General features: G+C 38.4%; 2 protein-coding genes across 4 annotated transcripts in view; both read right to left on the bottom strand.

Annotated features, from left to right (window-relative positions):
* Positions 1–20,429, bottom strand: part of gab2 (GRB2-associated binding protein 2) — a 38,065-nt gene extending 17,636 nt beyond the window's left edge. For 2 of the 3 annotated variants that reach the window (XM_068317075.1, XM_068317074.1), the window contains exons 1-2: positions 20,030–20,429; positions 2,214–2,514 (exon numbers count right to left, since the gene is read on the bottom strand). In XM_068317075.1, the coding sequence (XP_068173176.1) occupies positions 2,214–2,514; positions 20,030–20,101 (373 nt within the window). In that variant the 5' untranslated portion in view covers positions 20,102–20,429. The remainder of the gene's footprint in view (positions 1–2,213; positions 2,515–20,029) is intronic. The other variant, XM_068317076.1, reaches the window with a different exon arrangement.
* A 1,303-nt stretch (positions 20,430–21,732) lies between these two features.
* On the bottom strand, positions 21,733–26,206 carry nars2 (asparaginyl-tRNA synthetase 2, mitochondrial). The gene is made up of 14 exons (XM_068317079.1): positions 25,918–26,206; positions 25,351–25,460; positions 25,116–25,236; positions 24,844–24,984; positions 24,688–24,768; positions 24,449–24,537; positions 24,151–24,283; positions 23,547–23,645; positions 23,377–23,414; positions 23,218–23,284; positions 22,980–23,117; positions 22,752–22,849; positions 22,045–22,071; positions 21,733–21,960 (listed from the first exon to the last, which is right to left on the bottom strand). The coding sequence occupies exons 1-14, from the start codon at positions 26,056–26,058 to the stop codon at positions 21,816–21,818; spliced, it is 1,428 nt and encodes a 475-aa protein (XP_068173180.1). The 5' UTR covers positions 26,059–26,206; the 3' UTR covers positions 21,733–21,815.
* Between the last annotated feature and the right edge of the window lie 1,118 nt (positions 26,207–27,324).

Here is a 27,324-nt window from a genome sequence, read left to right on the forward strand (position 1 = left end):
TGTCACGTTGACATTACGAAATCAGATTATATTTGAAGGACGACAAGTTTACTGGTGCCACTTCACCCCAACACTTCAAATTTCCTGATAAATACAAATTTCCTTGTTGCTAAAACTGGCTGTGTAAGCACAGCTGCCCCCTAGTTGTCACCAATTATTGAAGTAATTATAAAAAGAAATGTACTGCCTGTGTACCTCTTTCCATAAATCTAAAAAATAGGGGTGCCAAATTGAAAAAAACAAGCAAAGCAATTGCGTTACATATATAATCACTCACACAATTGTTGTAACATTATTTCCCTCTCTGAGCTAACTCACTCTCCCAGCTACACCCTGCTGTCTGGAGTTGATGCATTGAAACATTCGTAAATGGACCTTCATAATAATTTAATTTTGACAAGGGGATCTCCCCATGATGTTATCATTACATTATTATAGCCATTCCAACCACACCTGGACATGTTTTGTGTTACAGATGATCAACCATGTGCTCAAACACTAACGTCTACCAGCTGCCAGATGGTGGGAGAACAATAGCAATCTGGAGTGCAATCTGGATGGGCTAGAGTAAGAATATGAGAAGTGTTTTGAAAGATGTGCTAAAATAAAGACACAATAATAGCATAAAGCATTGACTTCACAAACCCTTGTTATGAATACAAATAATAGTAACAACACACCACAATTTCATTGACAATTACGGGAGTCTGATCTATGATCACTTTCAAAAATACAAATTTGAAAACAAGTGCATTCAATCACATTGTGTAAAAACCTCACTCACTGCTACTCAGAAGAAGTTGTCCAGAGAAATCAATGAGTATTTTCAATGCAGTATCATCACTTTGCACACACAGTAGCTGGTAGTTTTATAATAGTTACCGAGATCACAGCACAATGAAATGATAAAGTAATCAAAATCTTCACCTTTGGCTCAAAGGTGAAAGGACTGCTTTCCTCTGTATCACACTGAAGCCATCCTACATAAAATCATTACCGCGCAGAAATATCATTATTAGCAATCTGTGGTTTTAATAATGTGGCATCCCAAGTAATGGTATGCCAAACTGAAAAGAAAAAAACACTTCTACTTGAAAGATCAAAAACACAAAACTGCATCTTTGTAAGGACACTACCAAAATTTCCAATTGAGCCATGGCCAAGATTTTCCAATTTCTGAAAACAGGAACCCTTTCTTTAACAAACAAATGAGGGTAAAAATCCACAATACCCTCTAACAGTGAGGCCATTTGTTTAACAGATATTCCAAGCCCCCTCAGTGAAATAAAATAAGTGGTAAACACAAATGACAATGATATCATGTGGCTAGACTTCTGATGCTGAATTTCTTGCAAGTACAAGGATGCAGGCTGTTACAAATAATGAGCAAGTACAGTGGATGTTTAATAAAAGGGAGGGTCTTTTGTTTTACTGCTTACATGCTTAAAACATCAAAACATGTTCTATCAATGCCAGAAAAGTGTGGAAAATATAGCTATTTCCCCAAAGTATAAATTGATACAGTATATTAAAATGGCTTATTTGAATTTCTCAAATTAATTTCTCTAAACTGACTTGTACAATTAATTGTTAAATATTATCTATCTATAGGCAAACCAATTGACTAATTATTGATAACACCACACATAAAGATGTCAGAAGCATGATCTTCTGCCGGTTCCAACTAAGTGGATTTAGCAATTCTTTAAAATCTGAAACAGTAGTAACTCCAACCTGAAAGAAAGTAAACTAGAAAATACTTGTCCAGGACACAGATGCCTTCATTACTGTTAAAATCAAAACCGTCAATGTGACCAATTAAATCCAACCCCCCCCCCCCCCAAAAAAAAGACAATTAAAGAAACCAATTATTATAAAAATATCATTAAGGGCCCTTTAACATGACTGAATATCACTGAATGTTGTCCAGCGGTTTTTGAAGAGATGTTAATAGACTATCTCTGTAAGACTTACTAATAGCATACCAGTGATCGGTCAAGGGTGACTAGCTGCCCTCTATGGCACAAATGTAAAAATACTATTAAGGATCATCTTAGCCCGTTGCACATTTTATGAGATTCTTTATCTCACTCGAGATAGAGAATCGCAAGAAACCATAGTCAAAAATTACAAAACTAATGATCTCAGTAAAAGATAAAAGGAATACTGTAGGGAGAGGGGCAGTGCAGTCACAACATGTCAGGTTCACCTACCGTGGTTGTCATCTGACTGATTGAACCCACAAAGCTGGCAGATGGAGCGGACCCACTTATTCATCTCCTCCTCAGTCTCTGCTACAAGATAAAAAGTGCGATCTGAGGTCCTGATGTCAAACACAAAGCTGTCTTGGAACTCCTTCCTTTTGAAGGTCAGGCCAGCATCCACCTGCTCACAGCAGTGGAGGTCGATGACTCTAATGGGTTTCTTAGAGTGGTCATTCTTGTAGTACTCCAGAACATCGGGGTCACCACTCATGCGACCACTACGAAGTATGAACCATCGTTTCTTCCAAGCCTGGAAAATGAAATTGAAAAGTAAGAACATGACTTCTGTACACAAATGACAGCTTTTACCCTACGGATACAACGAAATTATACATGTAATAATAGATACCCTTTAAATGGTAAGACACATAGAGTCCGAGGAAGCTGGTCCCAGAGGGCCATCCACCTCCATCCAGGCATTCCTGGTTAGCTGTTCTAGCACCTCAGATTTCAATGGCATTTTGTATCTGTAGCTTTTTGGGATTTCTTTTTATTATTATGGATTCCTTTTGAATGAAACAGTAGTAGAAATAAATAAAAACTACACATTGACAAACAGAACTATGAACGGACTATGAACTATTTACTTTTAAACAGAAAAAATGTGTCAAATTTCAAATTTGAAATTTGTTTTGGTAAGCAGCAGTATAAAACAACAACATCTGTATCTCCCATAAGAACGTTGTTTCCGTTTTTTACTTACTGTGATGCAGGAAGTAAATTTAGCAATGACCTAAAAAAAAGGTGAACTGCTAATCCTTTTTGCTGATAAACAGGTTCAGAGACAAAAGCTACTTTAATTGAGCAGGTTACACTGCTTTAGCACACATGTGGGTGTGTGTGTGTGTGTGGTTTTTATGCATGTTGGAGTTCAGTGGGGGAGGCAGCAGGTGTTTATGCTCCCAACGTATTTCCTGTGATGACATCCTCTCGGATTTGAGAGAAAAGAAAACTTCATCACATGACAGAAGGTTCCTCCCACTTCAGGAAAGCATTAATGACATTGCTTTGGTCCAATAAAAATCAAGCTGCATCTGCACATACTCTTTCACTTGTGCTAGAGTTTCCATGGAGAGTGTAAATAAACATGCCTTGTCATAACCACATGAAAGGCAAATGTAGTACAGACTCCAACAATGCAAGCTGTTGTGACGCAAGAGAAGCCTACAATACAACATATTGATTTCAGACCAAAAATACCATTGTTGCATTTGTAAGATGGAAACGCATAAAGGAAGAGCAGCGGACTTCATTACAACAGCTCTATGTGTTTTCCAGTGACAGTCTTTAACAGCGGCTGTGTTCTGTCTGCTCATTGACTAAAAAGGAAGATGGACCAGGAAGAGGGACGGGGGGTAAGGGGGGACTTTTGGACATCTGCCAGTGATGCACTTCCGCCAGGCTATGCAGGCTGCTGACACACAGGATCCTGCAGGACCCCTTCTCCTACATCAACACACACACTGCGGCAAGGATAACTGCCCCATAGCCACTCAAAGCAGACTGACATCACACACACACAAACACACAGGGCAGAATGGATCACATTGCAGCACTCCTATGCTTTTCAGAAGGGTAAGCATCTTCTCTGGAAAGATGAAGATTACATTTTCTGATAAGCTCCAACCTGAAGTCAAATCAATGATGTTCAAATAAGCCATAAGCATAGTGACTTGTGTGGTAAATATTGCTGTCAAGGCTTATTTGGACATACAGGCCAGTAAGTTTTCATCATATATACCTAGAAAAAGTAATTTAATTAATAGGTTTGTGGTCAACCATGTTTTTCAAACATTTTTTTTCTAGTACTGCAAAAGCTACATTGTCAAAGTGACTACAATTTGGCTGATTGATCACTGTGATGAAAGCCAATCTGACAAATGCTAATCTTTCAAATTAATTAAAACATCATCTGGCCTCACCTATTAAACATTTTCTACATTTTCTAAGAGATTGCATTTTCCCTTGATGGTTAATGCTAATTTGAAATGTCTTCATAAATTAGCAAGGAATGAGGCCCTACACCCAATAATTCGGAATTTTGTCATTTACAAATCACAACAGTTTCAAGGCTATTTTCTTCTTCTTGACACATACGAAAAGGAAGCAACACATTTTCTGGTTTCAGGAAGTGCAGAGTGTGATCTTATCGTGGCGAGCAGTACCAATTCCAGAAGTACTGGTCAAAGTTTTTTTCTCCATTTTATTTTTTGTTAGACACATATACTGTTAAATTGGAGTGGCTTGTGAAGCAGTACAGTTGGGTTTTTCTTGGCACCAAACGCTGAAGAAGCATAAAAAAAGCATAAAATGATAACCGTCTGATGAGAATACTATGTAATACATGAATTCTCAATGTGAGAGGTTGTAGTGAATGTTCCCTAGTGACAACTGACAAGTGGTAAAGGGTATGAGAAAAACAGAATCTAAAAGAAGTCAACAGATTAGTTCCTCAAGCTACATTATAAAGGTTTACACTAAAGTGTGAACTTTATTTCATTAAATAATGTACAATCACAACATTCATCCTGATGAACAAATATTGTACACTGCATATATATTTTCCCCTTTTCATATCCACACTGCTCTTTAGTTCTGCGACATCACACCATTCACACAGCTATCTTGTAAGCTCCATTTAATATTATTGCCTTTTCTGGAAAGAGAGAACATCACTTAATTGAGACCTGGAGTGCTGCCCAGTTTCAAGAGGTCAGTGTGACCCAACTGGGTTATTCCTGGCATCCTTCAGCAGTGACCGGCATATTAATCCAGGACAGCTATATCGCAAACGTCTCTCAACCACGGAAGAGCAGCTCATTGTGGATTATTTAATACTGAAAATAGAATGAGCATTTTCCATCTGATAAGTCATTGCAAAATTCAAGAACAGAATAATTTTCTTTGGTATAGATGGAGGAATTTTTCCCCTTTCACACTTTCACTGAAAAATTGTACAGAAAACAAGCTTAAATAGTTAGATTCAAATCAGCTTGTTCAGCTACAGCTTTTTCATTCTTTCCATCCTTCAAATCTGAGCAAAAATCCCTCACAAAGTAAGTCATGGGGGAGTATGACACAACGAAAAGCAGCACACCCACCCACTGTCCTGCAGAGCATGTCTAAGCCCATCGATCACCGTTGAAGTGCTGGGAAGTGAGGGCTGAGGTTGTAAAACTCAGCTGAACTCTCCCAGCTCTTTAACTTCCCCTCCCCCCATCATGGCTTTGGTTTCGCTGTTAAGGAGGAAAAAAAGGGCTTGACCACGACACACTACTTTTAAGAGGAACTGGACAGTCCACTGAATCAGTGAGAACTCTGTACAAGATCGTTAATCACATCCTTAACTGTGATGCTATCAAAAGGTCATATTATTGTCTGTGTGATGTATAGCTAAATGCAGAGAACATGACAAAACTCCCAAAATCTGTTGTGTCCCACTGCTCTTCCAAACTGAGAAAATAAAGTGCTTGAAATACAAAATAAAAATAATTCTGTTAAAAACAAAAAGGAAAACTTTTTCAAAGATATGAGTTGGATTATAATCATCTGAAAACTGGACTGCCTGCCAGCAATCAAAACTCTGAGAAGAGCAGTCATCCGCATCTATGAACACAGTGTTTAGGCCCTTCAGTCTTATTCAATCATCCCATAAAAGCTTCATCTTACCTTGTCCCAACATAACCTCATTTGTCCCGGCTGATGGCAAGAGCTACAGATACAGAGAGACGACTGTGAACTACAAAGAATAACATGTCTGAATCCATTTTCGACAACTGGGAAGGAAAACTTCTAATAACAAAACTATACAAAACAATCTTTTGTGCAAGCATAATTCTAAATATAGGATCAAAACTGGTTTGTCTTGCCATTTCCTTTAGTTTCTTTGCGTGTTGATAAGCAGAAAAGCTTTGTGCCATTTTAGAAAAACAAACACCATAAGAAAACAAATAATTTCACAGAAAAGTTTACAAAAATAACAGATGGAGCTCACTGGTATGTGGTGATAGTTTGTTGATACTTTACAGCATATTTGTTTTAGAAATACACAATAATATACATCATTCATTGTCTTCATGTACAGATAATGCAAAACTGTAAAGTGATGGTCATTGTAGGGACTGCTCTGCTAGTAACACAGACTAATAAAATTACAGATGGCTTTGTTTTTTTTACAGTACTGTAATAGAGCCAAACAGTGTGTGTGTGTGTGTGTGTGTGTGTGTGTGTGTGTGTGTGTGTGTGTGTGTGTGTGTGTCTGTGTGTGTGTGTGTGTGTCTGTGTGTGTGTGTGTGTGTGTGTCTGTGTGTGTATGTGTGTCTGTGTGTCTGTGTGTGTGTGTGTGTGTGTGTGTGGGTGTGTGTGTGTGTGTGTGTGTGTGTGTGTGCACATAGTAGTAGTAGTAGGCTGTGTCAACAGGCTGGGTGATAAACATAGTCCACATGTTTAAATGTTCATGAGCAAACATCCCAACTAAACATTGTATTTATCCATATTACGTTAGAATAGCCGTGTTTATTTCTTCTCCTATAAGAGGAGAAGAGGTGCAGCGCATGATTGTCTGAACCTTACCTGCTGCTGCAATACACACAGTGCACAGCTGCACAAACACCAGCACTGTATAACTGCAGCTGAGCATAGTAACCACTCTGCTTGTGTACATTTTCACTGTTATTATCTATTACCAGCATTTGTGACGATCCTGGCGTGTGGCAAGGAGGTTTATCTCAAGACTATAAAAAGCTTAGCTGCAGTTAGGATGAGGTGCCTTGGGTAAGATCTGCCAGTGAATGTTTGTTCACAGTGTGGTAAGACTGCAATTAAAAGTGAGTAAAGTTGGAACCCATCAGAGTTCAAGTAGTCATCCAAGAACTAGAATACACAGTTTGTTGAGAACTGAAGTTTAATCTTGATACCACTAACACAAAAATGTAACGAAATGCACACCTGAGTGACAAATGTAATTTCCCCAAGGGGATCAATAAAGTATATCTTCTTCTTCTTCTTCTACATTGCAAAAACATTGCATTCACATAGCATCCTTTTTGAAACATTACATCCACTGTCAGGCAAAAAAATGTATGTCTGGACTTGTACTTGTAACTTCAAAATCAACACCACAGAAAAAGATTTCAGTGGCGTTGCAACAAATCCTCACTGGTGTAGTGTTCAACTATTGCGGGTGGAACTGTAATACAGTGGATGATGTGGGGCAATCATCAATTTCAGAGATGTTGCAATTTGTGCATTAACAAGATGACACTAGAGTGGGTGTTTTTATGGGGATACACTGGAGTGCATTTTCAGAAGTTTGTGTTTTCAAGACCTAAATAGGTCATTCTTATGCAGATGAACAGCCAGAACACTACTGAAGATTACTATGTTGTGGTAAAACAAGCGGCACGTATGGAGACCCAGAGGCAGACAGTCACTGACGATGACTGCCATGGATGGCAGTTTTCCTGATCAGTCTTAAGGTAAACAGTGTAGATTAAGTGGTAGCCCAGAGTTTCTGCCTCAGTGGGAGAGTTTTTCCCTGCCAGTGTCACCTATGCTTACTCTGGAGGGTTCTGTTGGATTGCGTTAACTATTGGGATGAGACAGGATAGGATGGCAGCACGTGCACACGCAGCTTCTCCTCTCTCTCCCACTAGAATGGTTCTATCGTGTTTTTTTACTGCCTGTGGATCTGAGAGGCCTGTAATTTTATCTATGCTGTATGTTTTGGATATATGGTACATTTGACAATCAAGTTGACTATGACTATGACTATAAAGCAGAATTTTTCTGGGCAATGTTTTTACATTCAAGTAAAAGGCGAGGAGAGAACAGTTAGATAACTATAAAGCAACACCAAGCAGTAAGAGGAAAAATGCTTGACTTAACCTAAATGGGGAATCAAGTGACTTCGCTGGGATGTTTTCTACGACCCAGCATCCCAACTTGCATTGTGCAGTGTTACAGGAACATTCCTAGAACTAAAAGAGATCACTTTCATAAATGAAATACAGGTAGTCCACAAGATTTGAACATCCAACTCACGAACATTCGTAGATACGAACAACCGTGTGCCATCATGTCCGACTACTGCAGTTCTCCTTTCTGCCACAACCCCCACCGAGCAGCACTGCTGCATATGTGCATCTCCAACACTCATCTCCCCCATCTTGTTTTTGTATGTGTCATTGTGAGCATTCAATGTATCAAGCTTCATTCCCCCTTGGACACTTAACTGTTCATCATTGCTGATAAAGCAAAATCGAGTGCTAATGGTATTGGCAAAAAGTACAAAGTGAGTTATGATAGTGGTATTGGTGACTATCTCTCCAATTTGATGTTGATTAGTACATTGCGGACGCTTTGTTTATGAATGAATGATAAATGAAAAGCCTTTTTAAGGTGATAAAAGTCAACAATTATGATTATTTTGCAATAGTTAAAAAAACTATTTAAAATTTACCAATATCTACTGTACATTCAATTTTGGTGGCTTACATTGCAGATGTAGACGTCTGTGAATAGTCAACATCAACAGCTGACTCTAGCTGTTGGATTCGATCATAAATCTGGTCGAGAGTCCACCAAAGATTTTTTTCTCCTCCAAGATTAAATAAGAAGGAGCAAAAGTTTACCGTGTGTAAATTAATCTGAATTCAAATCATTCGCGGGACTCATGAATGATGCTTAACAGTACATATTGGAACTATACGTATGTATTTTAGTGTGATATGTTTTATCCTTAATGATTGTACAGTAACTTGATATGTACTTGATATGTGCTTTTAACAGATAAGTGATTTTATGATTCTAATCTTTGTGGTGGACAGATGTAAAGTCAATTAAAATGATGTAAACGTGATTTTTAGTGTTGTTTTTTTTAAACCAAATTATAATCAAGATGTTACTTCGAACGACGTAAGTCGACGTATACCTGTGTTTTATTTATATGTTGTTGTTATATCCTGTAATTGTGTCTGGTAAGTCTGAGGGCATAGTATTTCCCTACTTAGAGTAGTAATAGAATTTAAATGGCGATTATAAATTGAAATTTACTAAAAAACAAAGTCTCAAACAGAGTCTCAAAACCAATTTTGTTCATAGATTGAGGACTGCCTTTTACCCGGAAATGAGACTAGAAATACTCTTAAAAATATATCTTTGTTTATGTTTGAGTAAGTATTACCATTAAATTATAGCACAATGGTATGGAACAAACTGTTGCATGTTTGTCATGAATTAGTTTATTTTTCTTTATAAGACCTGTCAATGCAGCCATGGCTCTTCAGTCCTATTAGACAGGTTTGACTGCATCCAGATCCATACTAAAAGACTCCCAGCAGCCTACTGTCAGAGTCAAGTTTAAAAAATTTAAAAAAAATTTAAAAAAAGATTTATTGTTTTTGTATTTTTGCAGCCAAAGTTGTTGAATGCATTTAGACAATATTTAACATTTGCACACTGACTGCTAGGATAGTCTCAGATAATCAACCAAGGACAATTAAGAAAATACTATGTTTGCCATCTATCCATCCATTATTATTATCCACTATTTTATGTTACATTTTTTGAAAAGTTAGCAATTACACTTCACTAATTAATTCTAAGAGGCAAATTCTCACAAGAGCATGATGCAGCACATCACTTTGCTGATTGAGTGATTCTGAGCAGTGACAGAAAATATGACATACCTCCTAAAATATATCTTTTAAGGCATTCATCCAACATCTGTTCTGTTTTGGTGCTGTATACTGTCTCAGCAACTTAAGTGCAATTGTGCAAAGATGAAAGATAAATATTTAGTTCTTCACTTCATGCCATGTCTCTTCTACTGCATAAATAGGAAACATATCAACAGTGAGGTCCACTTTGTAATGTATGAACTAAAAGGTGAATGTAAAAAATGGCCATGATTGTAAAAGTAAATGGCTAACACTGACAAATCTTATTAATAACATAATGGAAGACAAACAAAGTGCCACAAACAATGATGGCAGAGGCTTGATTATGTGGTCCAAATCAATAGTATGTCACACATTAACCCAAATTCCAGGAACAGACAGGAGTTTCTGCAAGTGCGAGAATCCAGTTATTGTAAGTTACATTAGAAAAATATAGCCCAGCTTTTGGCTACACTCATATTTGTATTACATTGCTTTCCAATGTTTCTCTATAAATGTCAAGGCACCATTTATCCCCCCTTTAAAATGACTAGTCGATCTTTTCTTTTCGGTGCTTTGCTATACATCTGTATTTATTTATTTATATTTAACCTTTATTTATCCAGGTTAGCCTCATTGAGATTAAGAATCTCTTTTTCAAGAGGAACCTGGGCCAAGAAGGCAACAAAAAAATTCAGTCGCACATCAGATCATTACAAATACAGACAAATTACAACATTTACAGACAAGAGATATACAGTATAAAATAGATTACAATAAAAACAACAACAACAAATGATCTGTGCTATAGGCTGTGAGGAGAAACAGTTACATGTTTCAGCATCTGCCCTACCTTTAACTATTGTTTTAAAAGCATTTAAAGAGATGAGCTCCTGTAATTTCAAGTCTGTCTGGAGCTAATTCCACGCCATAGGGGCTGCAAATTGAAACGCTTTTTTACCAAACTCAGTACGAGTCTTCTTTACATTCAGCAAAAACAAGTTTTGTGAGCGTAAACAGAAAGTTGTGTTTGTCTGCTGGACAATGTATGTACATAAATAGCCTGTATTTACCTGTGTAAAAACTGTACATAACTGGGAAAAATGGCGCAGTTCCTTTCAAGCCACAAATCATAGATGGCTCTGCACCCTGGCTCTGAGCGAGATAATAATCAGACAGATCTCCTACACAAACTTTAAAACACACATTTATCGAGCATTTTTATGCATTTCAAGTCACAAACAAAACAGGAGTCCAATGATGTGTCAACAGTAAGTGAAAATTTTACCTTTTCAACAGCTCTAGCAAACTACTAGTCAGAGTCGTGACGACACCCAGATGATTCTGGGTTGTTTAGAACTGTCCTACTTGTCTACCCCACGAGTACACTTTAAAAATGTTTAAAAAAAAGTTCATACAGAAATGTACAGGTATTTCATATCAGATATATTGGAGTACCAATGGAATTCAAATCAAACTGCTCGGGTTTGATTTGCCTTTTCACCAGTTCTAGTTGGTGAAAAAGCAACACTAGCTTTGGGAGGCCATCAACTACATTAACATAGCAAATGCAGTTGCGGATAAATGTGTGTATTGTAAGGTAGAGGGTGAAAGGTTAGCCATAGAACACCAAGACAACCAGGGTCATTTTAAGGGTACAACCAATTAACTCCTGATATTTCCTCTTCTGTGGAATTGCCTAGGTCTCTTATATGGACAGACATGGCATGGAAAGCCATTTACTGTATTCATAATACAGTACAGCCTGATTTGACACAGATTTCAAGACATTACAGGAAATGTGATTCCACAATTGTGATGGAAAGGTTCATCCTACAGGTGTGACCTTGATAAAGAGGCTTGCTGCATTTGCTATCCGTAGCTCTCATTCATCCAGATCATGAGTACAATGAATTTCAAAATCTGTACTACATCCGAAGAACCTCACAAAGTCTCTGTAAATATAATGATCTGCAATTTGCAATTGAACACTTCCATCATTAGGAAAATAAATAATCCCTCATCAAATTTTTGTATAATCTAATGGCTGGCTTATTCAGTGTGAGCCCATCTGACACTTTGAGTAACGGGGAGCATTATCTTTAATCAGAACTCTTTGTGTCACTTCCCCTGCCTCTGCCATCTGCTACAGCTCATACACATCTGTGTATGGAGGATGTGCTGTGAGCATCTCCTGGTCTCTGACTCCTAACCAGGATAGAAACATTCACATACGAGAGAACAGTCTGACCTAGACAACATAATTGGTAACACCATCATTCTAATTTAAATACTTTCCTCGCCTATCAGTTTATATCATTATAGCCAGCCACCAATGTTGTATTCAGGTAATTGCATGTAGTAAATCAACAAAATACATGGAAAACACAAAATGTAGTTGGAGAACACACACAACTCATTAACATAATGTCTCTTTACTACAATTATTATCATTATTATAAATTTCATTAACGATCATTGGCAAAATGTTTAAGTTCAACAAGTCCTTTCTGGGACAAAATATGGCTTAAAGCCTATCCCAAAATTATGCGATTGTTTGACGTTGTGACAGCATTGAACCACTAATGAAACTGACATTTACTTTGTCATGCTTGCAGTGATAAATAACACTGGAGTGAATAATCTGTTAACAGTTACCGAAATGATGTTGCTGTTGCTTTGTTGTCATTGGTGAGAACAAATTCATATTTATTACAAAACAAATGGAAATATATGACAAATCAGGTATACTTCTCTCAGATGGTCATTTATCAGGACTGAAACAAAAAAATCAATGTCTTAACATTAGATTAAGGTATTTCCAGAATATCTTCAATGTTTTAATGTTTAATGCTTGCCTTTGTGTGCATTAGATCAGAAGACTCAATCAGGCTTTTGAACAATACCAGTTGGTATACCAGTTTGTTCAAGTCTAAGCTTCCACTGAAGTAATTGCCATTTACTCTTTGCCTGGATCTTCCACATACAAATAATTCAAAAACATCTCAGGTGTTTTAAATCCACGTGATGTAGAAAAACATTGGCTGAGCCTAATTTTGGCATGATGATAAGACATACAGATTCATTAGTAAAGTTTGAAGAATTATTCTGAGAAAACATGACTTTCTTTTCTCAAGAAATTTTAAGATACTTGTGATCAGCAATCTAAAGTTTTCAAATTAGATTAATTAGTTGAAAGTTCACTTTTAAATTGTATTTCAAAGCCTGTGTGACCTATAAAATGTGTATTTTAAGAACAGACAAAATATAGAAATTACAAGTAGCGACGTTGGTAAATCTACATTACTCATAGGAGCGACAATGAGTAAATGTCTTCGTGTGTGTTGGCCATGTCTTATCCCTCCTCCTACCTGGTGTCAACAGGGACATGCTCCAGCTGCCTGACTGGCCGCCACGATAGCTGTACAATGTCTAAAGAAACAAGAGGGACACCAGAGGGGAGCACACCTCCGTCAAGGGCAATAGTCTACTCTTCCATAATATGTAGTTTGTAAGTGCAGCCACAATGTGGGGATTTAGGTCTAGAACTAAAAGAATTATGCCAAAAAATGGTTTTGCATAGCTGAAGTATCAAGCACTTCTCAATCATTAGTTAGGACCACCTAGAAATGCATTATTTATCTCACACGCAGAACATGTGTCTGCCTGCAGTTAGCTATTACATCCTGCTTCAGAGCAGTGTATTGTAATTGTTAGTGTTCGTCCGTTCGATAGTCCACCAAATATCTTCACAACCGTTGCAGATAGAAAGATGAAACAAAAAGCACATTACTTGGGCAGCAAAGGGGATGAGAATGGATGATGACCTTGACCATGAGAAAAGTAGGTCAAGGTCAAATTTAAACTTTTGTACACTCAGGAACTGGATAAGATAGAAAGACAAGGGAGGCCAGTGTGAGTAAGAGCATAGATCAAAGTTAGTGCTTTGATCTATGAAACTAGGTCAGAGCACTAGGTTTGATCTTTGACCTATGCAAGTTGGTCAGGGTAAAATTTTGAATTCAGGGGTGTCACAGGATGCAGCAGTGTATGACTGCCTTGGTTCTAGTTATGTTACTGTTATCATTACAACAATAATGAGCAGTATTATTGTTGTTGAGAGGATTTCTGCCAGTCAGACTGAGTATTGAAAATAGGTGAAGAATATAGTGACTGGGTGACATAGTTTCTCTCCTCCGATCTTATATGGTCAAATAGCTGTAGATATGTATGTTTAATGCGTTCTCCCTCTGAATTCAAACCAAATTAGACAGTGTGATACACTACATTGTTGAGACATGCGAAATTATGTTTTAGAATGTAAACACCATAAAGGAATTGATAAACATTTCCTTTATCAAATTAATTTGTTTATTCACCAATGCCAGGGGAGGAGTGGCCTAAGTAACTGTTAGCCTGAAGTGATTGGGTTAGTCACTGTATACCATGTACCATTTATGCTAAACCTCAAAAAAGGCTGCTCAGGGGATACAGAAAAAGGCAAAGGAACCTTTCAGGTGTCTGTACAGTAATTGTGTGCTGTTTTAAGGATAAATCAAGGAGTCAGACAGAAAGTGTAGGTTGTGATAAGTCGACAGTCCCTGGGTGAAAACATTTCATAATAAGCCACAAGTTACAACACAACAACAGATACTTCTCTTTAAAAGTTCAGTTGTCAGCACTAATATTTATATATTTTAAACATAAAATTAATTTGTAGGATAAGGAGTAGTAATTCTTGCAATTCTTACAACTGAAAAGCCTATTTGCCTCAGAAGGCCAGTCATGTGACATGCAAGCAACTAGCACATGTAAGAGCTGCTGGCGTTATGTCTCTGCTTAGATCTAATAAACTATGCAAAAAAAAAAAAAGATCTGAAACAGTTATCCAAGTTTAGCATTAGCTATAGTGCACTCCAATAGAACAATTACATTTACTGAACAGTGAACAGTGAACCAAATGAAAACAAACACCTTCAATCTGCATTGGATTACTTCCATATTCTATGCAAGTAAAACATTATATATATATATATCAATTTATTCATCAGTACCTGTATGCTGCTAGACCTCGATATCAGCTTTCATTTTATTCTGCTATAAAAGTCAGAATATCACCAAAACACAACCTATTTCTCAAAGCAATAATTGTCTTACAATCTCACAAGTACAGTTCCATGACCTATAATAAACTCTGATCGCTGGATAAACTAAATAAGAAGAAGAATCTTTTATTCATCTCTCAATGGACACACACACGCATGCAGTGGAGTGAACAGTGGAGTGATGAAGTGAAATGGCATATGCTGATGCCTTGGGAGAAGTTAAGGGTTTGGTGCCTTGCTCAAGGGCACCTCAGCAGTATCCAGGAGGGAACTGGTATCTCTCAAACCATCACCCTACACTCTGTTCCGTGTGTGTCTTGAACTGGCCGCCAAGGCCCCCAAGACAAGTCCCCACCAACTGAGCAACTGCAGCCTAAAGCAGATTAATCCCAGAAAATATTTTAGTCAGATGTTTATGATCCCTGTTTTTTGTTTTTGTTTTTATTTCAAGTCCTATTAATGTGACCTTCAGTGTCGTGGTATCCCTCCACGGAGTGGTCCGGGTTGCCTCCCCCGGGAAATTTTTTAGAAAATAGGGTTGTTTTCCTGCATTCTGGTGCATTCTGTTGGCAAATCTTCTGTTCAGTTTACCTATAAAAATACACTAAAGTCAACAGTTCAAGCTTAACTATCTTTATTTCTATTCTACTTTATGCAGGTATAAATGTGAAATTTAACAATTGAAAACTTGCAGTCATACATAATATTACTCAATGTTTACTTGTAAGTTTTACTTAGACTAGAAGACATTTTAACTTTGAATTAGACACTTTGATTTTAATTAATTTGATTCTTGGTAGTGGCTCAGCAGTAGAGCAGATGTCTCGTAGACAGACCGCCCCAGCCATCGGTGGATCGAATCCCGCTCCCGCCATGATGTCACCAGGAGTGTGAGCTGACGGTGGGAGGTGTCAGCTCACCTCCCAGCCACTGCCGAGGTGCTCTTGAGCAAGGGGTCGTCCCCCCTACGAGCTGCTCAATTGGGGCATGTTCCAGAAGCCGCTGCCCGTCAATCTGCCTCCCAACGTGTGTAGTTTGATGTGTATGTATTAAAAAATCAGTTAACCGGCACTCACAGATAAATACTTTATACTTAATTTATTATGGGCAAATCACAGACGCGTTTCAGCAAACAGCCTTCATCAGCCTTTGTTCACGTTCACAACACCATTGGTATGCCATAGTTTAGTTTAGCATGCCAACGGCTATTTCCGTCGGCATGCTTCGGCTATTTCCGTCAGCTATATGTGCCGACGGAAATAGCGGGGCTAGCGAGAGAAAAAGTTTATCGCTCGGGGATTTTCGCGAGTCCAAAAAAGTTGTAAGTTTTAGCCTTTTTTTCCTAAATAAAAGAACGCCACTGTGGCTACACAGGCTAAACACCTTGTAGCCAATCTGGAATTTACACACCTATGGCGATGTCGCGAATGGCTAGCGCAAGCCCAGATTATTATAATTCTCACCGGTCCTGATCACAAGGAAAATACAAATATCTAAAGTTAAATTCCCTTCAGAATAACTTTCAAAGATCAGTTGGTCATCTTGCTAGATGGAACTACATAAATGTACTACGACTCAACGTATCGCTTTCCCTGTCAAAGGGCCTCTGTCACAACACTTCCTGCCAGTACCATCCAAAGGAAGTCTGGCATCTGCTATTGGTGGTAGAAAGCACACAGGCTAAACCCGAGTTCATGGCAAAGAACAGGATATTATGACAAAGATTTGAAGATGGCCACCATGAGAAGAATGGATAAAATTGGGGCTGCTCAAGAAAATGTTGTCAAAGTATAATATTGTGTACGGTATACTGAAAAAAATTTGTTCTGAGGGGAAATCGATCAATAGCAACTTTGTCTGATAAAGTTTAAAAATCATCTAAGAATCATCTATGTAAACATGTCCAGTTGATTCTAGCATTATGTCAATCAGACAGATCTTTTCTTAGTGAATATCTATATCTAATAAAAGTGTGATACTGCAGCAAACGAAGCCATCACAGTTTTATAGCTTTTGGGGAAAGGCCCATTTGAAGGCCCCTAGATAAAGTAGAACAAGGAAAATGTCTGTGTGAGCACTGGGTGTCTGTCAAAGCAGGAACTGGGTGGCGTTCTCAGCTGACCTCTAAGGGCAAGGACTTCCCAAAGCCCCTCTGCAAAACAACAGAAGACCCAGCAGCTGATAGTGGAACACAGGCGGCTGCTGCTCTGCTAGGCTTGCAAATTCACTGCCTGCCACCCTCTTATGTAGCCCACAATCCACCAGGGCAAGACATTCAAGTCTTTTGAATCTGGAAGAGGTGGAAAGCAGAAGCACCAGCTATCATCTTGCTGATATGATCTGTCTGGAATGTGGCATCGCTTTACTGTATGTGAACAGACACGTTTGTGATGTCAGACAACAGCGGCCAGATGGGAGGGTTTGGCCAACAAAAGTTTGATCACGACCTGAGAACAGGAATCCAGTTGTTTACACTATAACATGTCTCATGCATCATTCATACTGAGCATGTAAAGTATGAATCATAGATGTATGACTCATTCACCTGTGATGTTTTATTATGCATATGTCAACATCAGAGGTCACAAACAGGTGTACCCCTCTAGGAACAAACAAAAACTTTCAAGACAGGACTGCAAACTAGACCAAAGATTTCCTTTCCCATGTTTATTACAAGCCAAGGAAGAAAAATATTTTTTCAGCAAATGTATTATGTCACTAATTTAATAAGGGATGAAATGTTTCCTAATCAACAGCTACAAATAAAAGATAATTTAGAGTTGAATGCAGCAGACATTACAAAGCATACCATCTGACCACTGTCTGATGAGTAAAATAATCTCAGCTATGCAAGAGGTTCTGGGCAAGTGCTGGATTACTCAGTTGTTTTCATGTTCCTTCTGCTTATTCTGGACATTGTTCAAAAAAAGCAACTAGGCCACTCCTACCTACTCATAAAACATCACCCACTAGTGGAGCTTGGATCAGCCACTGAGAAGAGACGATTCCTACCAAGTGATTCATTTAGCAGCTCTGAGAAATTAGAGTGCAACTGTTTTCTCGGTGGAGATGCAGCATGTGTAAAAAGTGACTACACGTCTGAGGTCACATGCTTGGGATGGGGGTGGGGGGTGGCACAAAGTTTATGCTCATCATGTGTTTGTACAGCAAGGAGCTATTGTAGAGAGAGTGAGTCACTGCTCTGAGTTAATCACATTTGTGAACAATTAGCAAACATTTAACCAGGACTCGTCATGCTTGTTACTGAGGAAACATGCTGTCTCCTGTCTTAACTACCGGTTACTTCCAGGCTTCAACTGCCACAAATATTTTGCTCCATGCTTTTGCATATGATTTGCATATCAGACGTGTGGCGGTAGTACCTGTTTTTATTCTTTTCTAACTCTGCACTGGATTCTACAGTGGATTTAACATGCATAGCTATATATCAACTTTGCGGAAATCTTCTGCGGAAGGTTAAGGAACACTTTCTTTATAACAATGACCAATCATTTCTACAACTAAGTACTGATTACCTAACATAGGCCTTGTCTTCTTTAGAAAGGACTCGCGTTAGAAATGGGTGGAATATTGACAGGGGTAGGGTTGTTAGGGATTAAAACACATTTTCATTGTTGCAAATAATCTCCTAAACACAGCCCAACAGTCCAAAGTGTTGTCTCAATCAACATGGCAGTGGCAGCTCTGTAACAATCCTTGCCTTACACCTATTAATTTGAATATAACAGCAGATAAAACACGCCACCATGTTATCTGAGAAACAACAGTGCACCTTCAGGCAGGAATGTCTAACTATGTGAAAGCATTATTTGAAAATACATTAGGACCTCAACTGTGTCAGATGACAGCAATACTAGTGAGTAAATGGCCCCAATTGTCTGTAGACTTACTTTAAGTGGAAGGAATTTCAGATGGACAGATTATTGCACTCACAAGCCTGACTGTTTTGGATTTTCTATCTCATGACACTGCCCTCTTGCTGGAACCGTGTGTGTGTCGTTGTTGTTAGATTTATAGGTTATTGCTCAGAGTGACAAACGGTGAGAAGGGCTGAGAGGTTGTTCTCTGCTCTTGCGCTCGAGCAAGGCTATTATGATGGCTCCACGATGCCTTGCAAGTTTTTTTTTTAGTCTTGTTTATACAGTACTGCTATGAACCAATCAAGTTTTTTCCTCTGCAGTACTGCAGCTGCTGTCCCATCCTGACCACGGTGGTCTCTGTGTAAACATTAGCCCATTTTAAGTGGAAGACAATGAGGAAAAGACAAGGGGGTGCATTTGAAGACATTCAAAGATGGATTTCCAGATGAAACAGATGACATCATGGCAAAGTCAGCTAATAGGAACAGAGAGAGGCCTGGTAACGCAACACCATACATAAACAGGGGACAGCTGTATTTATGGGAGATTGTCTCATGGTTGTATCTGCCTCCATAAATCCCATTATCTGATTTGCACCATCCCCCTGCACAGCACCCAGCAACAGACTAGCAGCTTTGGTTTCCAAAACCTTGAGTGTGGGGTTATTATTTGGTGACATTAGCTGGAAACTGGTCACATCAGTGTTAGATAAGACATTACCTCATCACAGTTGGATAAAGACAAATGGCAGTTTGTGTTTATGTAGGAGAGGTACTTAGTCAAAATTAAAGACAGCTGGAGGCTAGTCCTATTAGAAAGGCTTACCTCAAAGTCACTACAGGGGCCCTAAAAGGGTGGCCCAGAATACAGAATGTTATCATAAAATATGGATTCCTGTTTTTTAAATATATAAAATAACCCACTCCTGGTATTCCCCAGACGAAAGTGGGGACAGGTCCAAAAAGTAATGGGATGCACCTGTTACAACTGGACTTCACATATCTTTTGACAACACTCGGTAGACACAAATTAGCCATCAACTGGATTCTTCCTGAAGAAAACTGATTACAAATGAGTTTTTTTTTTTTTTGATAAACTAACCGAAAAAGTGAATCACTTACATATCTTCTGAGTTTCTTCTCTGGCGGTGACTTTCTCAGCCAGCCTTGGAAAAGGATTTCCCCGCCGCTCATTTTTGTTTCCGTCTGTTGTTCCTTCTGGTTCTACAACTCCCGTCTGTCACTAGTACATGACGGCTCCTGAAGGCTCGTCCGCTCAAAGTGTTGTCGGCGTGTCGTTGTCAGTGGTCCATCCTGCTCCCTCCATTTGATAAAAACCAAAGGGAATACTGCATGTCGGAGAGGTGGCCAGTCGGTCCTGGGGGGTACTGCGCGCCACAGCCCAAACAAACAACCCAATTAATTGGGGGGGAAAAAGAAAAGCGCAACTCGACTCGTGAGGAATTGCGCACGCGACGAGAACCGCAGGGGAACGTAACTGATGCGGGGTGAGGAAGTACCGCGGAGCGCCTGCAGTTTGTTTTCCCAACTCACACCACGCCCACAGAGCAAAGAGAGGGATGGGCCGCGCGGGGACGATCACGATGGGAGGATCGATCCCCGCGCAAGTAGCGTCAAGTGTCCGAAAACACGTTAAATCTTTTGACCAGCTGATCGAAATGTAACTTCTTTTTTTTTTTTTTTTTGTCAAACGCCATGGAAGGTTTGGATAATTTTGTTTTATCTCATTTATGTAAATTAATCTGGCTTTATATTATCAAATCAATCGAACCTCTCACCAGATAGTTCAATATCTTGAATAGCTTGAAGATGATACTTATTTATTCTTTTGCTTAAAAATAATGATATAAAATACAAAATCAAACAGAAAATTAGAGAGAGAAAAAATTAATTACTGTATTATCTGATTGGAATTGGAACAAGCGCCATCTCGTGGAAGAATAATCTACTTGCCCCGACTTCTGAAAACCAATTTTTGAGAGGTTATTGAAGGTGGAGGATTTTAAGTACTTAGGGTCAACAGTCCAGAGCAATGGAGAGTGTGGAAAAGAGGTGAAGAAGCGTGTACAGGCAGGATGGAACGGGTGGAGGAAAGTGTCAGGTGTGATGTGTGATAGAAGAGTTTCAGCTAAAATGAAAGGACAGGTGTAGAAAACTGTGGTGAGACCAGCGATGTTGTTTGGTCTAGAGACAGTGTCACTGAGGAAAAGACAGGAGACAGAGCTGGAGGTAGCAGAGATGAAGATGCTGAGGTTCTCTCTGGGAGTGACCAGGAAGGATAGGATCAGGAATGAGTACATCAGAGGGACAGCACAAGTTAGAGGTTTTGGAGATAAAGTCAGAGAGGCCAGACTGAGATGGTTTGGACATGTCCAGAGGAGAGATAGTGAATATATTGGTAGAAGGATGCTGAGTTTTGAACTAACAGGCAGGAGGCCTAGAGGAAGACCAAAGAGGAGGTTTATAGATGTAATGAGGGAAGACATGAAGGTAGTTGGTGTGAGAGAAGAGGATTCAAAGGACAGGGCTAGATGGAGGAAATTGATTCGCTGTGGCGACCCCTGAAGGGAAAAGCCGAAAGGAAAAGAAGAAGATTGAAATGGTAAGGAGTGACAGATGTAAATTAAATGCTTTGTAGTTTAAAGGACAACCATGCACAGTTGATGAGAAAGCTCTAAAACAGAGTGTGTGTGTGTGTGTGTGTGTGTGTGTGTGTGTGTGTGTGTGTGTGTGTGTGTGTGTGTGTGTGTGTGTGTGTGTGTGTGTGTGTGTGTGTGGGTGGGGGGTTAAAGACAAATTAAGAATAAGGCTGACATTAATATTTATTTCATGTTAGGCAGAAAAACAAATTTCACTAAAAAAAGTTTTTACAAGTACAAATTGTGTTTTATAGAAGACAAGAACGGGAAAATCTAGGGAAAGGAATCACATCTTTTATGTTGTCAACACCAAGAATGCATTGCAGATATCGTTCAAATCCCAGTCCAAAGCCACCATGAGGGACAGATCCAAAACGCCTCAAATCCAGATACCTGCAAATAAATAATGTCACTGTAACTTTGTTGATTTGGAAATGTACCTTTTAAATGCTGTTTTTGTAAATATTTTTGCCTTACCAGCTGTATGTGTGTTCTAATCCAACCCTGGAAAATGATAAAAGACCTTGGTAAGAGTAAAATTACGTCCCATAAATTCTCCCAAACATCAATTTAAAATATTATTTTTCAAATATTGGCAATGGATGTTGTAAATTCATCAGCATAATGAACAGAGTTGCCTATTTTTAATCAGCATAAATGTATACCAATTTTAATCAGTCAGTAACATCATTTCACCTTTCCTTTGAACAATAGTCCTTATTTAGGGGTTAATGTGAGATATGATATATATATATATATATATATATATATATATATATATATATATATATATAGTATATATATCATAACAACAACACACAAATAGGACATACAATATGATTACATATGCACTATAAATGCCAAGTATATTGTATAATTTTTTACCACTGAAAGTGTGGTGAGTAAGGTCATGTTTTTACAACTGAAATGTCTGGTTTCATGTGTGTTATTTCTCTCTGAAACGTAACAGTTGTCTGAGCTGTAGTGGAAACTTTACTATTGCAGAGAAAACAATTTTTCTACACACCCACTGCAAAACATAAACCTAGTGCAACACTACTACTGACTTCATGCTTAGTGTCACTGAAAAAATAAAGAAATCTTAAGCCACAAGGTAGACATGACACAAATCTCTAAATTTATTAGCATGGGCCTCCCAGTACCCTTAGAGTACATGTCCTTACTCTTCCAACCTAGCCCTCAGCACATCCAGCCTCTCCTCTCTCAGCGAGCCTCCGCAGAGCTCTCCAACTCCTGGCACGAGAAGGTCCACTGCAGCTGCCTGCACACAAATTGCAAGTCACATTGGATATGTAAATCAGCGCAATAACTCAACTGCCATTACAAGGAAACGATTGAGTGGTTAAATCATTGATTCACTTAAATTTTTTGACAGTGTAACCCTGTCTTACTGTATGCTCTGGATCGTCCTTGTTGTGTCTTGCATAAAAAGGCTTCAGATCATAAGGATAATCAGTGACAAAGACTGGAATGTTGCCACAATGTTTCACCAGGTACTTCTCATGTTCTGTCTGAAGGTCACATCCCCACTGCAGAAAAGAGAAGCAAAAGTCAATGTGGAGTTCTGAAGAATAATAATGTCAGTAGCAATCTAATAGTAGAGGGAAAATTCAGACCACTGCCACTTACCTGTGTTGGGAAGATAAACTTTTCCGAGCTATGGTTCAGGATGTCTATAGCTTCACTGTAAGTAATCCTAAAAGCAGATTGAGCTCAAAATATAAATTCATAGATTTTTCTTAATCTAAATTTTTGTCTCCCCCCCTCCAAAAAAAAAAAAAAACTTACGTAGGGAATCTCTTCGTCAGCATGACATTAATAGTATCCTTCGCATGCATGAACACAATTGGAAAAAGAGGTAAACAGACACAATACTGACAACAAATGCAGGTGTGGTTGGTTACCCCAAGAAGCAAAGTAGTGCTCCAAATCTAAAGAAATGTTCTTCAAGGACTCACCCTGTGTCCTGGACTCACATGCTTGTGAAACAAGTCCACATCCTCTGCACACTGAGCCAAGACATGCTCTGTGACAGATTTGAACAAGTCCTCCATGACCTAAGGAGCAGGCCCCGTTTAATGATTAAAATATTTCTAGTCACGTTTTCATAAGAGAAAAATAAGGTAGCCGTAAGTACTTCAATTTCAACACATAGAACCTCAAGGTACTCATCTTTCAATACACGGCTGGACTGTGATATCTGCTCTTCATCAAAGGCTATCAAATAACTTTAATGCTACGGTCTCTCCTCTGTATGAGGCAATGCTTCCACAATGGGCCTGTACTTCAGCATATTAATGGAGATATCAAAGTTGCAACAAAATTAGGTGCTAACTTGAATTTGAATCATGCCACATTGTGCATCTCTAATCCATTTATGCAAAGCAAATTTGACAAATAATAACAAAATAGTGAAACTGGTGTTGATGTGGTACAGAACATATTAGCACACAAAAAATCATCCAAAAATCTTGCAAGTCTATTTTCAATCACTTCCATAAAGAGATGGCATATTTTAATGCCTTTGATGCCTCAATTATTTTAATAATAAGTCTAATGTACCTTTGTGAGATCTTCCAAGGATTGCATGAACGAGACCTCAGCCTCCACCATGTAAAACTCAGCCAAATGACGCCTGCTCTGTGAGTTCTCTGCACGAAAAGTAGGCCCAAATGTGTAAACCTTAGAGAAAGCCCTAGAAGTGTGATTGGCAAGGCAGAATTAGAAATATAGGTCTGTGGAAGTATATGTGCTTATTACTGTTTCTTTCTTTCCAACACAGAACATAAAATTAAGATACTTAAAGTTCACAAAACGTAGGGATAATCACACGTGGATGTATTCATATAGTTTATCTCACCCTGACATCACTTCCAAATGAAGCTGACCAGACACAGTCAAGAAAGCCGGGACAGAAAAGAAGTTCTCATCAGTCTCCATGCTTGGTGGCTTTAGTAAAAGAAGAGGTTTTCAACAATGACATTAATCCTTAAGATCATATCAATGCTTTGATAAACAATCATTCATAGAAGGTGACATTAAATACAAAATCATCAACATACTGAATTCACACAAAACTATCACAAAACACATACTCACTTCAACATGAAACAGTTCCCCTGCCCCTTCACAGTCATTCGAGGTGATGATTGGAGTGTGAATCTGAATGTAGCCATTTTCCTAAAAAAATCAAAATAATTGTACAATAAACATGAAAAGTATCTCTATAAAAACTATATTTTCTGATGCTCTCACCTTGAAATATGTGTGAATTGTTGTACTGGCCTCACCCCGTATTCTCAACAAGGAGCTAAATACATTTGTTCTGCACCTGAGGTGAGGAAACTGGCGAATATACTCCATGCTGTGCCGGTCTTTGATTTTAAAGGGAAAATCCTCCAAAAAAAAAGGAACAAACTTAAATCATGCTCACTAATTTTTTTTCATCAATGACAAGTTATATTTCGAAGCAAAAACAGTGACAATAAAAATGTGTATGGGACATATGAAGAGAGTAAGTTTCATACCACAGGATTACATTCTCCAATCACATGAATTTGGTGTGCTTCCAATTCAAATGGCTGTTTTTGATGAGTACTTTTCTTCAAGACACCTGTTACTTCGACAGCACTACCAAAAGTGAGCAACCTTAAAGCAGGGAAAAAGAAAAGAGAGGTATGCGATATTTTAAATCTGTGCATTCTGCACGCCTAGAACATAATGTGAAGGATCATATACAAGGAATCACAGTGAAGAGCTTACGGATCACTCTGCTCTGAGCTTGCGACTATTTGCAAGTGCTTTGTAGAGCTTCCATCATTCACATGGAGGAACAGATTTTTCTTCTGAGGTCTCACAGAACGAACCCATCCCTACAAGAGAAAATAAAAAAATGCAATTAGCTGTGCCTTCTGACAATACAGAAATGAAAATGCATTTGAAAATTAAAGAGTAAAAATATTATTGTCATAGTTGAGGGTGTACCCTGAGCTGATTGAGATTAATGTGAACAATATGTTTGATAAAACAGTAATTTACTGTTGGGATTATGCACGACACAATTCCAATTAAAAGTATACTGGTTGTGTGCAAGGTATACCGATACTGACACATTCATGTCACATCGGTTGGTAGCAGGTTATTAGAACAAATCATGACCCTTAAACATAAATGTTGGCAGCTATTCTCTTAAATTTTCTCTTAGAATTTAGGCAAATTTCAGATCTAGCTTTAATAGTTTAGAATCAACACTGTACAACGTAGTGTTTTGCAGCTATAAGCAGGTTACGAAGGAATATCATCCAAAATAAAAGGATGTGGTGACATTACCTGCACTTTAATATTTGTCCCCAATTCGGAACCAGAAACTGCTTCGGATATCCTTAGTTTCTTCGGCGCCCTCTTACAGTAATGTCGAATACTTGACAGTATTCGTCTATGACCCGCAGCGGATGATGCAACAGAAAACATTTTAGCTGCAGCCCGAAACCTTAGAATGATGAACGTATTTAAAGACACAAAACCTGTTAAACGAACAACACGATTTAGTTCTAATTTCACAATGTGCGATGTTTTACAGAGACTTGACTCTCACATTGTCTGACAGTAACACTTCCTGTTTGGGTTGGTCACATTTGTCACGTGGGTAATGATAAACCAATCATATGTTAGTATTTTTCTGCAGATTTTTTTTTTTCTCTTCATTATTTTATTTTTTCTTTTATTTACAGTTTTACTTTTTTGGACGGCGAAGTTTTGAGGGGTTTTGTTGTCTTTTGACAGACAAAAATCAAAAAGTCTATGAAATTGGATTTAATGAGAGTGCAGCTATCAAGAAACTGTGTAGACGAAATTTCAAATTCAAAAAACTTTATTAAACCCTAGGGGCAATTGAAGGCACATAAAGCAGGACAGGTGCACAAAAAATAAAAGCAGATTACAAAGCGCAAACAGCAAAAACCAGATTTAATAAACAGAAAGCCAACACTAACACTAAAATGTACAATAAACACATATGTACAGTATGTGCAATGGTGTAATAAATAAAATTTCAAGACCCTTCATATTGTGGCAGCTTTATGTGTGTTAGTATGAAGGGAGTAAAAGTGAAAATATACAGTGCAAAAATGACATAACCTTTAAACACCTGGATATGGGAAGGAAGTACATGTCAATAGAAAATCCATTAAAAATTGTGAAATTTCAGATATGTCTTCCCAGAGCTTTATCCTTTAAAGAACCATGAAACTGGTTTATTTATTCAGATTTCAACAGTGAACCTCAACATATGTGAGTTGATTCAATAGTGCTTGGAGAAAACTACACCTCACAACTACACTGGAGACCCTCTGTAATCTTATCTAATTTATATGAAGGCAGTGCGTTGACCATTTGTATGTAAACCTCGTTAATCCAACACCAAAAACGACACTGGGTTTATTTCCAGCATCTGCTGCAGAAGTGAACTAGAACCAAGGCAGTCACAGATTGCAACCACCCCTGAATTCAAAATTTTACCCTGACCTACTTGCATTGGTCAAAAATCAAAGTTAGTGCTCTGACAAACTTTCATAGATCAAAGCACTTAGCTTTGATCTATAGTCTTACTCACACTAGCTTTCTCCCTCGTCTTTCTATCTTTATCCGATTCCTGAGTGTACAAAAGTTGAAATTTAACCTTGACCTATTTGTCTCAAGGTCAAGGTCAGCATCTTATTTTCATCCTCTTTGCTGCCC

This window comes from Antennarius striatus, chromosome 6 (assembly GCF_040054535.1).
Source record: "Antennarius striatus isolate MH-2024 chromosome 6, ASM4005453v1, whole genome shotgun sequence".
Classification (NCBI taxonomy): Eukaryota; Metazoa; Chordata; class Actinopteri; order Lophiiformes; family Antennariidae; genus Antennarius; species Antennarius striatus.